The 24,469-nt window shown below is 47.1% G+C and overlaps 1 protein-coding gene across 1 annotated transcript in view; it reads left to right on the top strand.

The window, feature by feature from the left end:
- The window catches only part of LOC118375098 (actin-binding protein WASF1-like), a 196,357-nt gene extending 177,452 nt beyond the window's left edge, over positions 1 to 18,905 (top strand). Inside the window, exons 7-11 of the mRNA XM_052470668.1 lie at positions 539 to 595; positions 4,438 to 4,610; positions 11,025 to 11,185; positions 16,257 to 16,823; positions 17,115 to 18,905. Coding sequence (XP_052326628.1) covers positions 539 to 595; positions 4,438 to 4,610; positions 11,025 to 11,185; positions 16,257 to 16,823; positions 17,115 to 17,275 — 1,119 coding nt within the window. The 3' untranslated portion in view covers positions 17,276 to 18,905. The remainder of the gene's footprint in view (positions 1 to 538; positions 596 to 4,437; positions 4,611 to 11,024; positions 11,186 to 16,256; positions 16,824 to 17,114) is intronic.
- Positions 18,906 to 24,469: the final 5,564 nt, after the last annotated feature.

The following is a 24,469-nucleotide window of genomic DNA, read 5'->3' as shown; positions in this document are numbered from 1 at the left end:
TCTAGTACTAACCATGTTGTGCTAATTGCTAAGCAACTTTGTCATGTTGTGTTAGTGTGCGTTGTGTCATGCTGCACTGATGTGCACGGGGTGCTTGCTTTGTGCTTTTTGTGTGTTCAAATAGGCTATTTTATTTTGAATTCTTGTTTTGTACTGTCTCTTCATTGTCTTTGTATGGCTGAACAGCTCTGTTATCTTTGAGTTTTTTTGGCACTGCGTGTGTGTGTGTGTGTGTGTGTGTGTGTGTGTGCAAGTGAGTGCTCTCTAGTCCACTCTGTCATTTGGTTTGTAAGTGGCACGTGCACTGTTAAATTGTATGATTTGCGCTCTATTGCTGTGTCTGACTGCGCTGCCATTGAGTCCAGCTGTGTCATGTCATTTTGTGTTTAACATAGTTTTGCTTCCTCATCTGTTCCAATGCCCTGCTGCTGCTTTCCTATTTTTGCCACTCTCAGCAGCCAGCAGTATTACGTTCTATTGCGCTGTGTGGTGTTAATTCATGCTCCCTGGTGCTTCTCTTGACGTTCTGTTCTTGTAGTTGCAGGACCCCGGCATGTATGATCAGGTCTATAGGTACTTAGACCTCCCAGGGCAGGTATGTGGTCTCATTACAAACGGTGTGTCTTCCAGTATCAGTGTGTGAAGTGTTGGCAGCTCATAATCCCTAGGACAACAATTAGAAGTGTTATAATGCATTATAAAGACCAAATGTCACGTTCGCAGTGCTCTAGATATGGGAACTAGGGAATATGTAGTGTATTTGGGCAAAACAAAAGCACAAATGACTAAAGTACAGTAACATGTTATTGACTTATTTGGATCGTATCTTTTTTTTATTACTTTGGTGTATAATAGACACCATGTTTTGTGTGGTACTGTAAATGTAACAAGCCCTGTAACGTAAATGTCAGCATAGTCTTGTTCTATTCAGTCAGTCACTCCTACAGCTTTCCTGTCTCACCTGCTCTAAGTTCTGCCTTCGACTTCTGTAGTGTGTGCAACCTTCTGTGTGTCCTGTTTACATTGTTAGATTCTTATTTTTCAGAGTAAATAACTCACGGACACTAGAGAAGCTTTAACCAAGTTGAATTCTGCCCAAAGGTTCTGTACAGCTGTAATTCAGACAGCAAAATTTCTCACCATCACAGTTATATACATCCCACTTAAGACACTCATTCTCTCCAATCCTTACATATTATGGTTCTACAGGAAGAGGGTAAACAGATACTAAACCCTGATTACTCCCTTAAGGGATCTGACCTCACCTCCTGACCTCAACCCCTCCTTCACCTAATCCACAGATGTCCTTCTGTCTCCCCTATCTCAACATGTTGCTCTCCTCCCTTCCAGCCAGCTATCTGTCTTCCTACAGAGAACCATTAACTTCTGACATTAAAACCTAGTCTCTTTCACTCCTTCTATTCTAGGCTTCTTCTCTATCATTTATTTAATATCTCAATGTTCAAAGTTTAGCCGATTCCAACAATATACAGTGCATTCAGAAAGTATTCAGACCCCTTGAATTTTCCACATAATTGTTACGTTACAGCCTTATTCTAAAATTGATGTAATATTTTTTTCTCATCAATCTAAACACAATGCCCCATAATGACAAAGCAAAAACAGGTTTTTATACATTTTTGCAAATGTATTTAAAAAAAACTGAATTATCATATTTACATAAGTATTGTATGACGCTACAAGCTTGGCACACCTGTATTTGGGGAGTTTATCCCTTCTCTGCAGATCCCCTAAGCTCTCAGGTCTCTCCGGAGATGTTCGATGGGGTTCAAGTCCGGGCTCTGGCTGGACTTCAGAGACTTTTCCCGAAGCCACTCCTGCATTGTCTTGGCTGTGTGCTTTAGAGTTTTTGTTCTGTTGAAAGGTGAACCTTTTCCAAGTCTGAGGTCCTGAGCACTCTGGAGCAGATTTTCATCAAGGATCTCTATGTACTTTGCTCCGTTCATCTTTCCCTTGTTCCTGACTTGTCCCCCAATCCCTGCTGCTGAAAGAAATCCCCACCGCATGATGCTGCCACCACCATGCGTAACTATAGGGATGGTGCCAGGTCTTCTCCAGACGTGATGCTTGGCATTCAGGCCAAATAGTTAAATCTAGATTTCATCAGACCAGAGCATCTTGTTTCTCATGGGGGCTGTCATGTGCCTTTTACTTAGTGACCACTCTACCATAAAGGTCTCCAGCTGGCTGGAGTGTTTACGGACGTATACATTCTCTCCCTATCCCAGTCTGCAGTCCCCACTTGCTGTCCACCATTGTTCCTGTACCCAAGAAAGCAAAGGTAACTGAACTAAATGACTATCACCCCGTAGCACTCACTTCCATCATCATGAAGTGCTTTGAGAGGCCAGTTAATAAGGATCATATATCCTCTACCTTACCTGACACCCTAGACCCACTTCTATTTGCATACCGCCCCAATAGATCCACAGACGATGCAATCGCACTGCACACCCCCCTATCCCATCAGTACAATAGGAATATCTATGTAAAAATGTATTTATTGTGAAGGTGTAGGCTATATTACATGGATTTATTTGACTTTTTAAAATGTAGATGTTCCAAAGATCTGCATCAGCGGCTTGTAGGCAACATGTGGAAGCCAGGAAATGTGTTTATGTTAATTAACGGTCAATTATCGTGAGACTGTCAGTTATTTGCTTGACAATCACCGGCTGGTGGAATTTCATGACTTCCACAGCCCTAGTGGTGCGGTCAGCCCAACGCATCACCGGGGGCATCCAGGACACCTACAGCACCCGATGTCACGGCCTGTTCACCCCGCTACCATCCAGAAGGCGAGGTCAGTACAGGTGTATCAAAGCTGGGACAGAGAGAATGAAAAACAGCTTCTATCTCAAGGCCATCAGACTTAAATAGCCATCACTAGCCGGCTACCACCCGGTTACTCCACCCTGCACCTTAGAGGCTACTGCCCTATATACATAGACATGGAATCACAGTCACTTTAATAATAGAAAACTAGTCACTTTAATAATGTTTACATACTGCTTTAGTCATTTCGTATGTATATACTGTATTCTGTTCTACTGTATTTTAGTCAATGCCAAGTCCGTCATTGCTCGTCCTAATATTTATATATTTCTTAATTCCATTCTTTTACTTTTAGAATAGTGTGTACTTTCGTGAATTGTTAGATACTACTGCACTGTAGAAGCTAGGAACACAAGCATTTCGCTACACCCGCAATAACATCTGCTAAATATGTGCATATGACCAATAATATGTGATTTGATTGGTGGAGTACTGCAGAGAAGGTTGTCCTTCTGGAAAGTTCTACCATCTCCACAGAGGTTCCTCTGGAGATCTGTCAGACTGACCATTGGGTTCTTGGTCACCTCCCTGACCACGGCCTTTCTCGCCCGATTGCTGTTTGGCCAGGCATCCAGCTCTAGGAAGAGTCTTGGTGGTTCCAAACTTCTTCCATTTAAGAATGATGGAGGCCACTGTTCTTGGGAACCTTCAATGCTTCAGACATTTTTTGGTACCCTTCCCCATATCTGTGCCTCAACAAAATCCTGTCTTGGAGCTCTACAGACAATTCCTTCGACCTCATTAATTGGTTTTTGCTCTGACATGCACTGTCAACTGTGGGACCTTATATAGACAGGGTTGTGCCGTTCCAAATCATGTCCAATCAATTGAATTTACCACAGGTGGACTCCAATCAAGTTGTAGAAGCATCTCAAGGATGAACAATGGAAACAGGATGCACCTGAGCTCAATTTCAAGTCTCATAGCAAATGGTCTGAGTGCTTATATTAATAATGCATGTCTGTTGTTTATTTTTAATACATTTGCAAACATTTCTAAAAAAACGTTTTTTTTCTTTGTCATTATGGGATGCTGTGTGGATTGTGATCATTTTTTAAATTGTAATACATTTTAGTGTAAGGCTGTAACGTAACAAAATGTGGAACAAGGGAAGGGGTCTGAATACTTTCCGAATGGACTGTATGTGTAGAATGAGCATCCTACTCAGTTTTTATGTAAATATGCCATATTGCTTAGTCTCCAATGAAAATGAGAGGATTCGCTATGACAACAGCAGCAGGGCAAAACCAAGAGGCAAAATAATATTTGCTTGTGTGTGCGCGCCGCCTAGATGATGGATGTTTAGTTTTTAGTTATGGGCACAGAAATGTATGCACTCTCTCTCTCTATTCAATCTCTTTTCTCTCTGTTGCCTCCTGTCTTTCAACTCACCTCTTTCTCGCTCTCTTTGTCAGATTAACAGATAGTTCTTCCCCCTACTTGTGATCAGAGCAGACATATGAGGGGTGTAGGAAAGTTCTGTGTTTCTGTCTAATAGTTCTGTGCAGATTAAAACTCTAATTTCTCTCTCTCCCGTGTCTGTCCTCTCTTCCTTCTCATCCTCCATCGTCTCTCCTCTAGGTAAGGGGAAACAACAGTACTCTGGAGACTGAGAAAGTACCCCGGGCTCCTCACGACCGGAAGAAGGAGTGGCAGAAACTGGCGCTGGGGGCGGAGCTAGCTGAGGACGACTCTGAGGAGGCCTTGAAAGAAAGAGAGGCTAACGGCTCTGCCACCTTCCACGACAGGTCTGGGTGAGTGTGCATGTGCGCTTCCTTGTATCTTCGTACATGGAGCATTGTCACTTTTGGATTAATAGCGTGCCCAGAGTGAACTGCCTCCTACTCTGTTCCAGATGCTAATATAGGCATATTATTATTATGATTGGATAGAAAACACTCTGACGTTTCTAATATTGTTTGAATGATGTCTGTGAGTATAACAGAATTCAAATGGCAGGTGAAAACCTGAGAAAAATCCAACCAGGAAGTGGGACATCTGAGGTTTGTAGTTTTTCAAAGCTTGGCTTACTCGAATACACATTGAGATATGGATGAGGTTGTACTTCCTAGGGCTTCCACTAGATGTCAACTATCTTTTGAAACTTGAATTCGGATTCTACTATAAGGGGCTCATGAAGGACCTCTTTGAGCCAGTGGTCTGGCAGAGAGCCTTGGTCTCATGACGCACGCTCCTGACAGAGTTACCTCTCGTTCCAGAGCTTCTCTGAAGACAAATTAATTCTCCGGTTGGAACATTATTGATGTTTTATGTTAAAAACATCCTAACGATTGATTCCATACATCGTTTGACATGTTTCTAAAGGACTGTAATGGAACATTTTGAGTTTTTGTCTGGATGAAATGCTCTCGCCTCATGAAGATGGATCACTGGGCTGAACACGCTAACAACAAGTGGCTATTTGGACATAAATTATGGAACTTTATGGAACAAATCAGGCATTTATTGTTGAACTGGGATTCCTGGGAGTGCCTTCTGTTGAAGATCATCAAAGGTAAGTGAATATTTATGGCGTTGTTTCTAACTAATTCCAAAATGGCGGATATTCCTCTGGCTGTTTTGGGTTCTGAGCGCCGTTCTCAGATTATGCATTTTCCGTAAAGTTTTTTTGAAATCTGACACAGCGGTTGCATTAAGGAGATGTCTATCTTTAATTCTGTGAATAACACTAGTATATTTTATCAATGTTTATTATGAGTATTTATGCAAAATCACCGGATGTTTTGGAATCAAAACATTACTGCACGTAAGGCTCCAATGTAAACTGAAATTTGTTGATATAAATATGCACATTATCGAACAAAACATACATGTATGGTGTAACATGATGTCCTATGAGTGTCATCTGATGAAGATCATCAAAGGTTAGTGATTCATTTTATCTATATTTCTGCTTTTTGTGACACCTATCTTTGGCTGGAAAAATGGCTGTGTTTTTTCAACTTGGCGGTGATCTAACATAATCACATGTTGTGCTTTAGCTGTAAAGCATTTTTGAATTCGGACACGATGGGTAGATTAACTGTCACGTTCATCATAACGAGGAGACCAAGGCGCAGCGTGATTGGAATACATTCTTCTTTCATGAAAATGAAGAACACTTAAACAAACTATACAAAACAACAACACGAACGTGATGCTATATATAACAAGTGCTGACATGCAACTAACCACAGACAATAACCCACAAAATACCCAATGAATATGGCTACCTAAATATGGTCCCCAATCAGAGACAACGATAAACAGCTGCCTCTGATTGAGAACCAATCTCGCAACCATAGCCATAAAAACACTTAGACTGGGAAACCCCATAAACATACAAAAACCCTAGACTGGCCAAAAACACATATATCACCCTCGTCACACCCTGACCTAACCAAAATAATAAAGAAAACAAAGGTCAGGGCTTGACAGTACCCCCCCCCCAAGGTGTGGACTCCCGGCCGCAAACCTAAACCTATATGGGAGGGTCTGGGTGGGTATCTAACCTCTGTGGCGGCTCTGGTTCTGGACGCCGCCCCCCTTCTTTACTCTGAGTCCGCCCTTGTAGCACTGACCCATGGATCATCGACCGAGGCTCTGGACTGCACATCCTCGCCTTAGGCCCCGGGCTGGGGACCCTCGCTGAGTGGATAATCGCCGAATGTTCTGGACTGGGGACTGTTGCTGGAGACCCCGGACTTGGGACCGTCGCTGGAGACAACGGACTGGGGACCGTTGCTGGAGACCCCGGGCTGGGGACTGTCGTTGGACACCCCGGACTGGGGAGCGTCGCTGGAGACCCCGGGCTGGGAACCGTCGTCGGAGGCCCCGGGCTGTGGCCCGTCGTCGGAGGCCCCGGGCTGTGGCCCGTCGTCGGAGGCCCCGGGCTGTGGCCCGTCGTCGGAGGCCCCGGGCTGTGGCCCGTCGTCGGAGGCCCCGGGCTGTGGCCCGTCGTCGGAGGCCCCGGGCTGTGGCCCGTCGTCGGAGGCCCCGGGCTGTGGCCCGTCGTCGGAGGCCCCGGGCTGTGGCCCTTCGTCGGAGGCCCCGGGCTGTGGCCCTTCGTCGGAGGCCCCGGACTGTGGCCCTTCGTCGGAGGCCCCGGACTGTGGCCCTTCGTCGGAGGCCCCGGACTGTGGCCCGTCGTCGGAGGCCCCGGGCTGTGGCCCGTCGTCGGAGGCCCCGGGCTGTGGCCCGTCGTCGGAGGCCCGGGCTGTGGCCCGGAGGCCCCGGGCTGTGGCCCGTCGTCGGAGGCCCCGGGCTGTGGCCCGTCGTCGGAGGCTCCGGTCTGTGGCCCGTCGTCGGAGGTTCCGGGCTGTGGCCCGTCGGGAGGTTCCGGACTGTGGCCCGTCGTCGGAGGTTCCGGACTGTGGCCCGTCGTCGGAGGTTCCGGTCTGGGGCCCGTCGGGAGGTTCCGGACTGTGGCCCGTCGTCGGAGGTTCCGGACTGTGGCCCGTCGTCGGAGGTTCCGGACTGTGGCCCGTCGTCGGAGGTTCCGGACTGTGGCCCGTCGTCGGAGGTTCCGGACTGTGGCCCGTCGTCGGAGGTTCCGGACTGTGGCCCGTCGTCGGAGGTTCCGGACTGTGGCCCGTCGTCGGAGGTTCCGGACTGTGGCCCGTCGTCGGAGGTTCCGGACTGTGGCCCGTCGTCGGAGGTTCCGGACTGTGGCCCGTCGTCGGAGGTTCCGGACTGTGGCCCGTCGTCGGAGGTTCCGGACTGTGGCCCGTTCGGAGGTTCCGGACTGTGGCCCGTCGTCGGAGGTTCCGGACTGTGGCCCGGTCGGAGGTTCCGGACTGTGGCCCGTCGTCGGAGGTTCCGGACTGTGGCCCGTCGTCGGAGGTTCCGGACTGTGGCCCGTCGTCGGAGGTTCCGGACTGTGGCCCGTCGTCGGAGGTTCCGGACTGTGGCCCGTCGGAGGTTCCGGACTGTGGCCCGTCGTCGGAGGTTCCGGACTGTGGCCCGTCGTCGGAGGTTCCGGTCTGTGGCCCGTCGTCGGAGGTTCCGGTCTGTGGCCCGTCGTCGGAGGTTCCGGTCTGTGGCCCGTCGTCGGAGGTTCCGGTCTGTGGCCCGTCGTCGGAGGTTCCGGTCTGTGGCCCGTCGTCGGAGGTTCCGGTCTGTGGCCCGTCGTCGGAGGTTCCGGTCTGTGGCCCGTCGTCGGAGGTTCCGGTCTGTGGCCCGTCGTCGGAGGTTCCGGTCTATGAACTGTCGCCGGACTGGGTTCTGTCGCCGGACGCTCTGGACTGGGTGCTGTCGCCGGACGCTCTGGACTGGGTGCTGTCGCCGGACGCTCTGGACTGGGTGCTGTCGCCGGACGCTCTGGACTGGGTGCTGTCGCCGGACGCTCTGGGGTGGGTACTGTCGCCCGATGCTCTGGACTGCTGGGGGGCACTGTAGGCCTGGTGCATGGTGCCGGCACTGGTGATACCGGGCTGGGGGCACAGACCTCAGGACGAGTGCGAGAAGCAGGAACAGGGCATACTGAACACGTAAGGCGCACTGTAGGCCTGGTGTGTGTTGCCGGAACTGGTGGTACCGGGCTGGTGACACGCACCTCAGGGCGAGTGCGGGGAGGAGGAACAGGGCGTACTGGACTGCCGTGGCGCACTTTAGGCCTGGTGCGTGGTGCCGGCACTGGTGGTCCCGGGCTGGTGACACGCACCTCAGGGTGAGTGCAAGGAGAAGGAACAGAACGTCCTGGACTGCCGAGGTGCACTATAGGCCTGGTGCGTGGAGCCGGCACTGTTGGTACCGGGCTGGTGACATGCACATCAGGGCGAGTGCGAGGAGGATGAACAGGGCGTACTGGGCTCTGGAGGCGCACAGGAAGCCTGGTGCGTGGTGTTGGCACTGGTGGTACTGGCTGATGACACGCACCTCAGGGCGAGTGCGGGGAAGAGGCACAGTATACACTGGACCATGGAGACGCATTGGAGATATAGAACATAGAGCTGACTCAATACGTCCTGGCTGGATGACCATTCTGGAAACACCGTGCGCATCTCTGCATAACACAGTGCCTGACCAGTTACCCGCTCCCCACGGTAAGCACGAGGAGTTGACTCAGGTCTCCTCCCTGACTCAGCCAATCTCCTCTTGGGGCTGCTTCTCGGGCTTCCGTGCTAACCGTGTACCCTCATATCGTCGCCGTTCCTCCTGTACTTTCTCCACCTGCTTCCATGCTTCTTGTCCCCTGCCATTACCTCCTCCCAGGTCCAGGATGTCCTCCACTCCTCTTCCTCCCGGGTCCAAGATGTCCAGTCCTTTTTGGCACGCTGCTTGGTCCTTTTTTGGTGGGTTATTCTGTCACGTTCGTCATACCGAGGAGACCAAGGCGCAGCGTGATATGAATACATTCTTCTTTAACCTCTTGCTCCTACCTGACACGTAGGCGTCCCATCTAGACATCTGGAAATGCAAATGCGCTACGCTAAATGCTAATAGTACTAGTTAAAACTCAAACGTTCATTAAAATACACATGCAGGGTATTGAATTAAAGCTACACTCGTTGTGAATCCAGGCAACAAGTCAGATTTTTTAAATGCTTTTCGGCGAAAGCATGAGAAGCTATTATCTGATAGCATGTAACACCCCAAAAGACCCGCAGGGGACGTAAACAAAATAATTAGCATAGTCGTCGCTACACAAACCGCACAAATAAAATATAAAACATTCATTACCTTTGACCATCTTCTTTGTTGGCACTCCTAGATGTCCCATAATCACTATTGGGTCTTTTTTTTCGATTAAATCGGTCCATATATAGCCTAGATATCGATCTATGAAGATTGTGTGATAAACGAAAAAAATAGCGTCTTGTAACGTCATTTTTTTTAATTAAAAAAGTTGACGATAAACTTTCACAAAACACTTCGAAATACTTTTGTAATGCAACTTTAGGTATTAGTAAACGTTAATAAGCGATCAAATTGATCACGAGGCGAAGTATATTCTTTAGCTGTCCGTCTGGAAATAATGTCTGGGTAAATCTCAACCAAAATATCCAGTCGGAGACCGGAAGAAATGCGCTGACCAAGAAACAAATAGTAGGCAAATGACAAGACTCTAGACAACGTGTGGAAGCTGTAGGTATTGCAACCTCAGCCCCATTAAATGTGGTTCACCTTTATCAATGGGTTCAAGTTGCGCATGGATATATTTTTCCATTTTCAGTGATCAGATTTTCCTGCACTTTTCGATGAAACGCACGTTCTGTTATAGTCACAGCCGTGATTTAACCAGTTTTATAAACGTCTGAGTGTTTTCTATCCACACATACTAATCATATGCATATACTATATTCCTGGCCTGAGTAGCAGGGCGCTGAAATGTTGCGAGATTTTTAACAGAATGTTCGAAAAAGTAGGGGGTAGGAGTAACAGGTTAATGAAAACGAAGAACACTTCAACAAACTATACCAAACAACAAAACGCACGTGAATCTATATATAACGAGTGCTGACATGCAACTAACCATAGACAATAACCCACAAAATACCCAATGAATATGGCTACCTAAATATGGTCCCCAATCAGAGACAACGATAAACAGCTGCTCTGATTGAGAACCAATCTAGGCAATCATAGACATAAAAACACTCAGACTGAAAAAACCCTAGACAGGCAAAAATACATATATCACCCTCGTCACACCCTGACCTAACCAAAATAATAAAGAAAACAAAGATAACTAAGGTCAGGGCGTGACATTAACAAGATGTTTAATCTTTCATTTGCTGTATTGGACTTGTTAATGTGTGAAAGTTACATATTTCAAAAAAATATTGTTGAATTTTGCGTGTTGCCTTTTCAGCGGAATGTTGTCGAGTTCCGCTAGCGGAAAGGTTAAACCCTAGAAAGGTTAAACCCTATAAAGGTTAAGCCCCAACGCTACTCTATATGGAGCATTTGTGACCCCCCCTCCCCCTTTTTTGTGTCTCCCTCAGAGCTCCTTTGCATAATAATAATAATAATATATGCCATTTAGCGGACGCTTTTATCCAAAGCGACTTACAGTCATGTGTGCATACATTCTACGTATGGGTGGTCCCGGGAATCGAACCCACTACCCTGGCGTTACAAGCGCCATGCTCTACCAACTGAGCTACAGAAGGACCACGCATATGGGTGTGTCCCACTCTAACTCTTCCCCCCCCCCTCTCTCTCAGAGCTCCTATGTACTTGGAAGGGATGGACGGGCCGTTCTCCCTAGCAGCGCTGCCCTACAGTCAAATGAACGAGCTGCTGAACCGTCCTGGGGACAGAATGTACACACGACCCCACGACCCCCCACCACTGCCCCCAATGCATCCTCTGGGAGACATCAAACCCCTCCATGATCAGGTGGGTGACACACAGACAAACACACAGAGGCAGACACACACACACAGGCACACAAATTCTTCCCACCACCTCTTTGGCTCTCTGGCTTTGACTCTGAGGATGCTTTTCACTCTGAGGACGCTAATTCAAGTGAATACAAATTTTAAAAAATTGTTTCCAGTTCAGTTCTTTTCTCTGCTTTGTTGCTCCGTTCTCTAGCCTATTGTGTTGTGTTTTGTTCTGGTGAACTCTAATGATGGGATGCGAGCGGCTGCAGATGTGTTTCCCATCCCCAGAATTTTCTTATCCGAGCGTGGGCAGAGGAAAAGAGGGAAATATGAACACATGGATGGATGGATGGATGGATGGATGGGATGGGATGGGAGGAAGCGGGGATAGTGGATCGAAGGTGAGGACAGATGGAGCTGTGGAAGGGATCGATAAGGTGTTAAGGCGAGTGAGGGCCGAGGCAGACGTTTTCCCTGTAGGGCTTACACAGTCCTCACTCTTCCAAACTCTGGAGGAATCAGAGAAGAGAGAGGGAATAAGGACACTGGAGCAGTTTCTCTCTCTCTTGCTCTTTCTATCTACCCCCTCTCTCCTTTTTCTCTCTCTGCTATCTCCCCCCCCCCCATCTCTTATTTTGCTCTATCCCCTCCGCATCTCTCATTTTGTTCTCTCTCCAAATTATTGTTGTGTTTCAATCTTTCTTTTGCCTTTTCTCTAGTTCTGTATTTTATTTATTTATTTTCACCTTTATTTAACCAGGTAGGCAAGTTGAGAACAAGTTCTCATTTACAATTGCGACCTGGCCAAGCTAAAGCAAAGCATTTCGACAGATACAACGACATGGAGTAAAACAAACATACAGTCAATAATACAGTATAAACAAGTCTATATACAATGTGAGCAAATGAGGTGAGAAGGGAGGTAAAGGCAAAAAAAGGCCATGGTGGCAAAGTAAATACAATATAGAAGGTAAAACACTGGAATGGTAGTTTTGCAATGGAAGAATGTGCAAAGTAGAAATAAAAATAATGGGGTGCAAAGGAGCAAAATAAATAAATAAATAAAATACAGTTGGGAAAGAGGTAGTTGTTTGGGCTAAATTATAGGTGGGCTATGTACAGGTGCAGTAATCTGTGAGCTGCTCTGACAGTTGGTGCTTAAAGCCAGTGAGGGAGATAAGTGTTTCCAGTTTCAGAGATTTTTGTAGTTCCAGTCATTGGCAGCAGAGAACTGGAAGGAGAGGCGGCCAAAGAAAGAATTGGCTTTGGGGGTGACTAGAGAGATATACCTGCTGGAGCGTGTGCTACAGGTGGGAGATGCTATTGTGACCAGCGAGCTGAGATAAGGGGGGACTTTACCTAGCAGGGTCTTGTAGATGACATAGAGCCAGTGGGTTTGGCGACGAGTATGAAGCGAGGGCCAGCCAACGAGAGCGTACAGGTCGCAATGGTGGGTAGTATATGGGGCTTTGGTGACAAAACGGATTGCACTGTGATAGACTGCATCCAATTTTTTGAGTAAGGTATTGGAGGCTATTTTGTAAATGACATGGCCAAAGTCGACGATTGGTAGGATGGTCAGTTTTACAAGGGTATGTTTGGCAGCATGAGTGAAGGATGCTTTGTTGCGAAATAGGAAGCCAATTCTAGATTTTACTTTGGATTGGAGATGTTTGATATGGGTCTGGAAGGAGAGTTTACAGTCTAACCAGACACCTAAGTATTTGTAGTTGTCCACGTATTCTAAGTCAGAGCCGTCCAGAGTAGTGATGTTGGACAGGCGGGTAGGTGAAGGTAGCGATCGGTTGAAGAGCATGCATTTAGTTTTACTTGTATTTAAGAGCAATTGGAGGCCACGGAAGGAGAGTTGTATGGCATTGAAGCTTGCCTGGAGGGTTGTTAACACAGTGTCCAAAGAAGGGCCGGAAGTATACAGAATGGTGTCGTCTGCGTAGAGGTGGATCAGAGACTCACCAGCAGCAAGAGCGACCTCATTGATGTATACAGAGAAGAAAGTCGGTCCAAGAATTGAACCCTGTGGCACCCCCGTAGAGACTGCGAGAGGTCCGGACAGCAGACCCTCCGATTAGGCACACTGAATTCTATCAGAGGAAGTAGTTGGTGAACCAGGCGAGGCAATCATTTGAGAAACCAAGGCTGTCGAGTCTGCCGATGAGGATGTGGTGATTGACAGAGTCGAAAGCCTTGGCCAGATCAATGAATACGGCTGCACAGTAATGTTTCTTATCGATGGCGGATAAGATATCGTTTAGGACCTTGAGCGTGGCTGAGGTGCACCCATGACCAGCTCTGAAACCAGATTGCATAGCAGAGAAGGTATGGTGAGATTCGAAATGGTCGGTAATCTGTTTGTTGACTTGGCTTTCGAAGACCTTAGAAAGGCATGGTAGGATAGATATAGGTCTCTAGCAGTTTGGGTCAAGAGTGTCCCCCCCTTTGAAGAGGGGGATGACCGCAGCTGCTTTCCAATCTTTGGGAATCTCAGACGACACGAAAGAGAGGTTGAACAGGCTAGTAATAGGGGTGGCAAAAATTTCGGCAGATAATTTTAGAAAGAAAGGGTCCAGATTGTCTAGCCCGGCTGATTTGTAGGGGTCCAGATTTTGCAGCTCTTTCAGAACATCAGCTGAATGGATTTGGGAGAAGGAGAAATGGGGAAGGCTTGGGCGAGTTGCTGTTGGGGGTGCAGTGCTGTTGACCGGGGTAGGAGTAGCCAGGTGGAAAGCATGGCCAGCCGTAGAAAAATGCTTATTGAAATTCTCAATTATGGTGGATTTATCAGTGGTGACAGTGTTTCCTATCTTCAGTGCAGTGGGCAGCTGGGAGGAGGTTTTCTTATTCTTATTCCCACTGGCTCTATGTCATTCTTATTCACATTACAGTGTCCCAGAACTCTTTTGAGTTAGTGTTGCAGGAAGCAAATTTCTGCTTGAAAAAGCTAGCCTTGGCTTTTCTAACTGCCTGTGTATAATGGTTTCTAGCTTCCCTGAACAGCTGCATATCACGGGGGCTGTTCGATGCTAATGCAGAACGCCATAGGATGTTTTTGTGTTGGTTAAGGGCAGTCAGGTCTGGGGAGAAGGGCTATATCTGTTCCTGGTTCTAAATTTCTTGAATGGGGCATGTTTATTTAAGATGGTTAGGAAGGCATTTTAAAAAAATATCCAGGCATCCTCTACTGACGGGATGAGATCAATATCCTTCCAGGATACCCCGGCCAGGTCGATTAAAAAGGCCTGCTCGCTGAAGTGTTTCAGGGAGCGTTTTACAGTGATGAGTGGAGGTCGTTTGACCGCTGACCCATTACGGATGCAGGCAATGAGGCAGTGATCGCTGAGATCTTGGTTGAAGACAGCAGAGGTGTATTTAGAGGGGAAGTTGGTTAGGATGATATCTATGAGGGTACCCGTGTTTAAGGCTTTGGGGATGTACCTGTTAGGTTCATTGATCATTTGTGTGAGATTGAGGGCATCAAGTTTAGATTGTAGGATGGCTGGGGTGTTAAGCATGTTCCAGTTTAGGTCGCCTAGCAGCACGAGCTCTGAAGATAGATGGGGGGCAATCAGTTCACATATGGTGTCCAGAGCACAGCTGGGGGCAGAGGGTGGTCTATAGCAGGCGGCAACGGTGAGAGACTTGTTTTTAGAGAGGTGGATTTTTAAAAGTAGAAGTTCAAATTGTTTGGGTACAGACCTGGATAGTAGGACAGAACTCTGCAGGCTATCTTTGCAGTAGATTGCAACACCGCCCCCTTTGGCAGTTCTATCTTGTCTGAAAATGTTGTAGTTTGGAATTAAAATTTCTGAATTTTTGGTGGTCTTCCTAAGCCAGGATTCAGACACAGCTAGAACATCCGGGTTGGCAGAGTGTGCTAAAGCAGTGAATAGAACTAACTTAGGGAGGAGGCTTCTAATGCATGAAACCAAGGCTATTACGGTTACAGAAGTCGTCAAAAGAGAGCGCCTGGGGAATAGGAGTGGAGCTAGGCACTGCAGGGCCTGGATTCACCTTTACATCGCCAGAGGAACCTAGGAGGAGTAAAATAAGGGTGCGGCTAAAAGCAATAAGAATTGGTCGTCTAGAACGTCTGGAACAGAGAGTAAAAGGAGGTTTCTGGGGGCGATAAAATAGCATCAAGGTATAATGTACAGACAAAGGTATGGTAGGATGTGAATACAGTGGAGGTAAACCTCGGTATTGAGTGATGAAGAGAGAGATATTGTCTCTAGAAACATCATTGAAACCAGAAGATGTCATTGCATGTGTGGGTGGTGGAACTAATAGGTTGGATAAGGGATAGTGAGCAGGACTAGAGGCTCTACAGTGAAATAAGCCAGTAAACACTAACCAGAACAGCAATGGACAAGACATATTGACATTAAGGATAGACCATGCAATGTATAGACAATGCATGTCAGACTAATGTATCTAGATAGGTTTGACGCACACAGTGTTTGGATGACTAGACATCAGTTATGTAATGCTTTGCATGACAAGTAAGTGTTAGTCAGGGACAGGAAGAGATGTGGAGAGAGAGAGAACATGTCAGGAGAAATGACCTCAATGAGAGTGAAAGAGACAGAGCGAGCGAGAGAACCTGTAGTACACTCACCCTTTGTGTTGACCTTTTGTTTTCAGCCCAGACATATTGACTCTAGATCAGTGTTTCCCAACCCTGGTCCTTGAGTACCCCCAACAGTACACATTTTTTTTGTATCCCTAGACAAGCACACCTGATTCTACTTGTCAACTAATCATCAAGCCCTCAATAAGTTAAATGAGATGTGTTTGCCAAGGGCTACAACGAAACTGTGTACTGTTGGGGGTACTCAAGGACCAGGGTTGGGAAACACGGCTCTAGGTGGCACCGGACATAACACAGTACAGCTTTCTCCTTCTTGCTTTACTTTCCATCTCCCTGTTATCTCCACTAGATTTTCTTCAATTTCTTGCTCTCTTTGCCCCCCCAACCTGATTATAAGTTAGCTTCCGGTTAACAGTACCTCTTTCTCTTTGTTTGTCTCTCTCTTTCTGTCTCTCCCTCTCTCTCTCTCTCTCTCCTCAGCTCCAGTTCAGGTTTTTCAGACAGCAGACCCCAGTCTCCAGCACAGATGCATGGCTTCAATTCCAACACCCCTCCCCCTCCACCTCCCCCCTTGCCTCCTCCACCTCCCCCCTTGCCTTCCATGTCCAGCTCTGGCCCACGGGGCACCCCTCCTCCCCCTATCCCTCCTCTACCAGTCCAGCAGCAGACCCCGGCCATCCCCCCTCCCCCCGCCCCCCTCCAGATTGCCCCTGGCGTCCTCCACCCTGCCCCTCCTCCCGTGGCTCCTCCCCTCCACCTCTCCTCACCGGCACGCCTCCAACAGATCCTGGACAAGGGCCCGCCCCCTCACCAATCAGATGGCACTGTACTGCCCCCGCCCCCTCCTCCTCCTCTGCCCCTCCCAGGAGCACGGATCTCCTCCCCCTGCCCGCCAGGCCCGCCCCCCGTGCCTTCCTTCCTGTCAGGTGCCGTGGGGTCCCCAGCCTCTCACTCCAGTGGGAAGAAACATTCTGCCAGCCTGCCGCCCATCAGTGACGCACGCAGCGTCTTATTGGAGGCCATCCGCAAAGGTGGGTGGGGCCTCAGTGTATCAGCCAGTAGATCTGGGTATTGGGGTAATATGGTAGCGTCCGAAGCTCAATGTGCGTGGTCATTGGACAGTTTTATAACAGAAAAAAGCTGTTCCATTCTGTCTTAGAGGTTGCAGAATCTAAAGTGGTGTTCCTTTTAAAGGGAACTAGCTAGCACTTTGTCTTGTCCTTGATGCTGAGGACAGAGAAAGAGAGTTGGACTTATGTGATCTCTCTCTCCCTCTGCCCCCAACCCACTCCCTCCTTCCCCCTCCCTTTTTGCCTCCCCAGGTATCCAGCTCAGGAAGGTGGAGGAGCAGAGGGAGCAGGAGGCGGCCAAACACGCGCGTGTGGGGAACGACGTGGCCACCATCCTGTCCCGACGCATCGCCGTCGAGTACTCCGACTCGGAGGATGAGTCGGAGTTCGACGAGGGAGACTGGATGGAGTGAACGAGAAGGAGGGAGAGGAGAAAAGAAGGGGACAGAGGGCAAAACTGTCACTCAACTGTACCCCCTTTCGAGACGTCAGAAGTTTGTCCTTACAACTGCTCTCCTCTGTCAGTCCTGTTTTACTTTCATACACTACTCTACTCATACACTACTCTACACTACTCTACACCTCTCTCTCTCTCTCTCTCTCTGTTAATTACTGTTCTTCTATGTGTGTTCGGATGAAAAGCTCCACGTCAGTTGTATGTTCCATGTGTTCTGGTCGGGTTATGTTTTTATACTCATTTTTCTACACTACTGCACATCGTTCAGTTGCTGTCATGTTATTTTCCTTCTTTATCCTCCAATATTATGAAATCCTCCTCGTGTACAGTTGTTTCAAAAATAACCTTTTAAGAAAAAACGTTTTGTTTTGTTTTCCTGTTTGTTTCTCGCTGTTCAGTATTAGCGTAACAAAGTGGCATGACACTTATGTCCTTAGTTCTGTCCTGCCTCCTGGTGGGCCAAAGTGGAGATGAATGGATTCTGTATTTTATTATCTCTTCTTGGAGTTTCATTTCTAACCAGAAAAACACATGCAGTTTTTAAATGGGCCAGTTGTTGCCAATATGAACTACTTGAAGGATGGTAGCCATCCTGTATACCAGTCGGCTGTGGTTATTTGCTGATGTGATTTATTGGAGTTGTTCTGTGTTTTATATCATCCGGATTTGACTTATCACCTTAGAACAAGGAAAATATTGTGATGATGATATGTTATGTGATAATTGTTGTCTGATTCTGATGATGAAGATAAAGAAGAATTATAGTGAGATATTAGAATAATCAGAACCACTTAACAGTAGTGTCCCACTGGGAACACAGGTTTAATCAACGTTGTTTCCACTTAATTTCAATGAAATTATGTTGAACCAACGTGGAATAGATGTTGAGTTGACGTCTTTGCTCAGTGGGGTCTGAGCAATAGGAACCACTTTTAGAAGGCAGATTATTTCCTGGGTTCCCTCTCTGTGTGTCAACTAACGAGAAGCCCTTACCTCGTTTGACTCTAGAACACTAAATAAGGGCTCTATTCAATCTGTATCGCTGAAGCGTTACAGATTGTGCAATACACATTTTAAGATAATTTCCAATTGAGCCGACAGGTGCTGCGTTTACTGTGAATGCAGTCTCCGTTAACTTGGTAAAATTGCCTTTACATTTCAATCACGCTGGAATGCTGATCTTCAGCGATACACATTGAATAGAGCCCTAACAGTTACTATGAAGAATTTAAATGAATTAACGCCATTAGTCTAGCTGTGTTTCTGCTGCCAATGGGGTGGGGCCATGATGAGAAAGAAGGATTCATCTGCCTTCACAGCTCCCTTTGAAGATGCCTGCAGTCCTTTTCTTTCTTTTGTTCTTTCTTCTACTTGCCTTATTGTTTGTACAGACATATCGTTGAGTTGATGAATGTATTGTGCTGTTAATACTTTTTGCCTGTTCTGGTATGAATTAACTGTTTCTATATTTGGGGAGTGGGAGAGAGGAAAATGAACCCTGGGTTCAAACAATATGCTGTATAACATGTAACTGTTGACTGTAACAGTTTGCTTGAGTTAATAAAAGCTAATGTTATGTTTCAGGAGTTGTTGTTGTGTGTTTTATTCATGTGACTTTTAACTATTAAGCTTTTATTATTAAACCTCATCCACTTTAATGGGATTTCTTCAACATTCTAAAGCTCCCATTGTTAAAAACTCCCATTCTTAGCTGTGACTTCCAAAAGTTTTTTCCATAGTTTGCGTGAGTTAACACATCAACCACATTTACCACTTTCCCAACAAGTTATACAACAACCTAGTGTATGAAATCTTAGTCTACTTCTCTGATATTGAAATCTGAAGAAATAAAATATTCAACCAATCGAACAATACAGCTGTTTTAGTAACCGCATCAACTACATTTTTTACTTTTTTAAACAAATACAGTTTTGACCACTTTCCTAAAAAGTTACACAAAAATGTTGAGCAAATGAAATCTTAGTATACTTATCTGCTATTCAAATCTGAAATCGGAACAAAAATAATTTCTACCAATCATGGTGTTTTCGCAATGCATTATTATTTTTTTTTAAATAACAGACATTTTGACCACTTTCCCAACAAACTTATGAAAGAATATGGTCTAATTATCTGGTATCATATAAACTCATATAAGACATGGAACATTTTGTAGAATTGCAGGGTATTCAATTTAAAATTGCAACATTATCTCTCAATTTAAATCCAATTTTATTGGTCACATACACGTGTTTAGCCAATGTTATTGTGCAGTAATTTCTAACAAGTAATATGGAATTGGAATTAAGAATATATCAATATTTGGACGAGCAATGTCACTGCGGCGTAGACTAAGGTACAGTACAATAGAATAGAATACAGTATATACATATGAGATGGGTAAATCCAAATAATTTCAAAGATCTTTATTGTAAAGGGTTTAAACACAGTTTCCCATGCTTGTTCAATGAACCATAAACATTTAATGAACATGCACCTGTGGAACTGTCATTAAGACACTAACAGCTTACAGACAGTAGGCAATTAAGGTCACAGTTATTAAAACTTGGGACACTAAAAGAGGCCTTTCTAGTGACTCTGAAAAACACCAAAAGAAAGATGCACAGGGTCCCTGCTCATCTGCGTGAATATGCCTTAGGCATGCTGCAAGGAGGCATGAGGACTGCAGATTGTGGCCAGGGCAATAAATTGCAATGTCCATACTGTGAGACGCCCAAGACAGTGCTACAGGGAGGCAGGGTGGACAGCTGATCGTCCTCACAGTGGCAGACCACGTGTAACGATGGCAGCAACAACTGCCCGAGTTACATCAGCAACGCACAATCCCTCCATCAGTGCTCAGACTGTCCGCAATAGGCTGAGAGAGGCTGGACTGAGGGCTTCTAGGTCTGTTGTAAGGCAGGTCCTCACCAGACATCACCGTTAACAACGTTGCCTATGGGCACAAACCCACCGTCGCTGGACCAGACAGGACTGGCGAAGTCTGACGAGTCGCGGTGATGATCGCGTTTATCATTGAAGGAATGAGCGATACACTGAGGCCTGTATTCTGGAGCGGGATCGATTTGGAGGTGGAAGGTCCGTCATGGTCTGGGGCGGTGTGTCACACCATCATCAAACTGAGCTTCTTGTCATTGCAGGTAATCTCAACGCTGTGCTACAGGGAAGACATCCTCCTCCCTCATGTGGTACCCTTCCTGCAGGCTCATCCTGAAATGACCCTCCAGCATGACAATACCATCAGCCCTTACTGCTCATTCTGTGAGTGATTTCCTGCAAGACAGGAATGTCAGTGTTCTGCCATGGCCAGCGAAGAGCCTGGATCTCAATCCCATTGAGCACATCTGGGAGCTGTTGGATCAGAGGGTGAGGGCAAGGGCCATTCCCCCGAGATATGTCCGGGAACTTGCAGGTGCCTTGGTGGAAGAGTGGGGTAACATCTCACAGTATGAACTGGCAAATCTGGTGTAGTACATGAAGAGGAAATGCACTGCAGTACTTAATGCAGCTGGTGGCCACACCAGAAACTGACTGTTACTTTTGATTTTGACTCCCCCTTTGTTCAGGGACACATTATTCCATTTCTGTTAGACACATGTCTGTGGAACTTGTTCAGTTTATGTCTCAATTGTTGAATCTTGTTATGCTCATACAAATATTTATACATGTTTAGTTTGCTGAAAATAAACACAGTTGACAGTGAGAGGACGTTTACTTTTTTTGGTCTTTTTCAGTCTCTCGGTCCCAGCTTTGATGCACCTGTATTGACCTCGCCTTCTGGATGATAGAGGGGTGAACAGATAGTGGTTCAGGTGGTTTTTGTCCTTAAAGACCTTTCTGGCCTTCCTGTGACATCGGGTGCTTTAGGTGTCCTGGAGGGTAAGTAGTTTGCCCCCGGTGATACGTTGGGCAGATCGCACCACCCTCTGGAGAGGTCTGTGGTTGCGGGAGGTGCAGTTTTTGTACCAAGCGGTGATACAGCCCAACAGGATGCTCTCAATTGTGCATATGTAAAGGTTTGTGAGGGTTTTAGGTGCCAAGCCAAATTTCTTCAGCCTCCTGAGGTTGAAGAGGCACTGTTGCGCCTTCTTCACCACACTGCCTGGTGGGTGGACCATTTCAGTTTGTCAGTGATGTGTATGCCGAGGAACTTGAAGCTTTCCACCCTCTCTACTGCTGTCGACATCGATGTGGATAGGGGGGTGCTCCCTCTGCTGTTTCTTGAAGTCCACAATCATCTCCATGAGAGGAATTTCAGTTCGGGACTCATAGCTACATGGCAAGTTCTCATTGGTCCAAATTGTTTATGCATTGAACCTGAAATAGGATACTTGTTATTTGGCCATTGGCCGAGTTTTATTGCAAGGAATTCTAATTGGACAACCACAGGCTATGGCTAGGTTATAAAACTACATCCTGTCCCTTTTTTCTGTGGGGAGAATCCCAGGAGAGAGTCACTCGAGATAATCACTGGAGAGAATCACTGAGGACAGGGGAGAATGAACATCTACCTTCCTACATGATTTGTTCTCTTTGAATAAACCAAATTGTCTCCCCCTGATATGCTTTGGAGTTTGTGTTATTGAAGAGTAACATCAACTGCTAACACTATCACAATCACACCATGATAGTTAATCATGAAATATACAGGCCCGTCCTTCTTCTTCCCAGAGAGATATTTATTCTTGTCTGCGCGTTGGACTGAGAATCCAATGAGCTGTACGGACTCAGACAGTATATCCCCAGAGAGCCATGTTTCCATGAAACAGAGCATGTTACAATCCCTGATGACCCCTCAGGAACCTCCCCTGCTCCTGGTTGGTCCTCTCCACCTGCCCGTTGGACTGAGGCCGGTACTCGGATGTGAGGCTGACCATGACCCAAAACACGTGGTGTGAATTGGGGACCACTGTTGGAGATGATATCCTCCAGAAAGCCATAGTGCCGGAAGACCTGCTGAAACAGTTCCTCAGTGACCTTGTGAGACGAGAGAATAGGATAAAACAGCAGGATTTGGAGAATCTTTCCACAACAACCATAACAGTGGTGAAGATCAGTGACAAAATCCATCGACAGATAGATCCAAGGCCGCTAAGGCACGGGAAGGGGAAGGAGTTTCCCTGCTGGCGTGTTCCGGGGTGACTTGTTTTGGGCACATACGGAGCAGGAGTTGACATAGCGAGAGATGTCCTGCGCCAAGGTGGGCCTCCAGTACTTAATGGAGATGGATAAAGTGGTGCAGGTGATACCTGGGTGTTCAGCAGCAAGGGATTTGTGCAACCAGGTTAAAAGGCAATCCCTTACCTCTGTGGGAACATAGGTGCACTCCAGAGGACAGGTAGCCGGTGCGGGTTCCCTCTCCAGAGCCTGGTGGAGGTCCACGTCTACGTCCCAAAGCATGGGGCAACGATTCAGAAGGGCATTATGATGGGATCACTCAGGACAGGAACCTCTCCTGAATCGTGGAGTCGGGACAGGGCATCGGCTTTGATGTTCTTTGAACCTGGGCAGTATCACAAGGTGAATTTGAATCTAGTAAAGAAAAGGACCCACCTTTCTTGGCGCAGGTTAAGTCGCCTCTCTGTCAATATGTACTCAAAGTTCCGATGGTCAGGGAGGATGAGAAACAGGTCCGTGGCACCCTCCAGCCAGTGTCTCCACTCCTCTAATGCCAACTTCATCGCCAGGAGCTCCCAATCACAGATGTCACCGTTCCTCATTGCAGGGGAAAGTTTTTTAGAGTATTATGCACATAGATACAGTTTTTGTGGATTACCTTTAAGTTGTGACAGGACGGCCCACACGCCCACCTCTGAGGCGTCCACCATGAAGGGCAACATAGGGTCTGCGTGCTTCAGCAATGGGGCAGAGGTGAAACACCCCTTCATTGGAACATTTGCTAAACCACAAGGCCTCACCAAGTAATCGTAGTGCCCAGACACTGTTCTGAATGCCGTCTTCCATTCATCCCCTTCTCGGATGCGGATCAAATTGTAGGCACTTCACAGGTCCAGCTTGGTAAAGAACTGGGCCCCCGGAGCTCTTCAATGGCACCAACGGGAGGGGGGTATATCGGTACTTGGTTATGGCATTGAGACCTCTGTAGTCAATACACTGACGAAGATCCCCCTCCTTCTTGGCCATGAAGAAGAACCCTGCGGGTCTTTTGGGGTGTTACATGCTATCAGATAATAGCTTCTCATGCTTTCGCCGAAAAGCATTTTAAAAATCTGACTTGTTGCCTGGATTCACAACGAGTGTAGCTTTAATTCAATACCCTGCATGTGTATTTTAATGAACGTTTGAGTTTTAACTAATACTATTAGCATTTAGCATAGCGCATTTGCATTTCCAGAGCTCTAGATGGGACGCCTGCGTGCCAGGTAGGAGCAAGAGGTTAAACTGGAAACGGAGAGGAGAGCAGGTATGATGTTATGTTCAGGGAGGAGGCAAGGGCCTGGTCAATAAAATTCCCCGCAGCTCAAGAGTCCATTAGAGCTGTGGAAACACGAGGGACAGCCAGCTAGTGAAATCGATACTAAGAAGGGTTTGGTGGACAGTGAAGATGGAATACTCACACCTACCCCAGGATGATCACTGGACCGTCCCTCTGCTCTAGTGGCTCTCAGGTTAGAATGTAGCCGACACCATTGAAGCTGGTGACCCTTCTGGCTACAATAGGGACAGAGCCCCAGTTGTCTCCAACGGCGTCGCTCAGCCGAGGGGAGGCGTGTGGTCCCTACCTCCATGGGTTCAGGCTCTGACTCAGATCGGTCAACGAATGGAGGGAGAGAAGTGATGGGAGTGCCGATGTTCCCGAAAGAGGTTATCCAGACGGATGTCCATTGCAATGATTGTGTCCAATGAGAGGGTGTCGTCTCGGCATGCCAGCTTTGTCTGGACCTCCTCACGCAATCCTCTTCTGAATAAGGTGCGGAGCGCCGGTTTGTTCCAGCCGCAAGATGCTGCCACAGTATGAAAAGTGAGGGCGTACTCTGCAGCAGTCTGGTCCTCTTGCCGTAGGTGAAGTAGGCACTCACCCCCCTCTCTGGTGGATGATCGAAGACTCCTCTGAACAGAGACATGAACCTCCCATAGGAACCCAGCTCCTCCTATCCTCTCTCCCAGA

This window comes from Oncorhynchus keta, chromosome 19 (assembly GCF_023373465.1).
Source record: "Oncorhynchus keta strain PuntledgeMale-10-30-2019 chromosome 19, Oket_V2, whole genome shotgun sequence".
Classification (NCBI taxonomy): Eukaryota; Metazoa; Chordata; class Actinopteri; order Salmoniformes; family Salmonidae; genus Oncorhynchus; species Oncorhynchus keta.
This window is presented reverse-complemented; position numbering and strand designations above follow the sequence as displayed.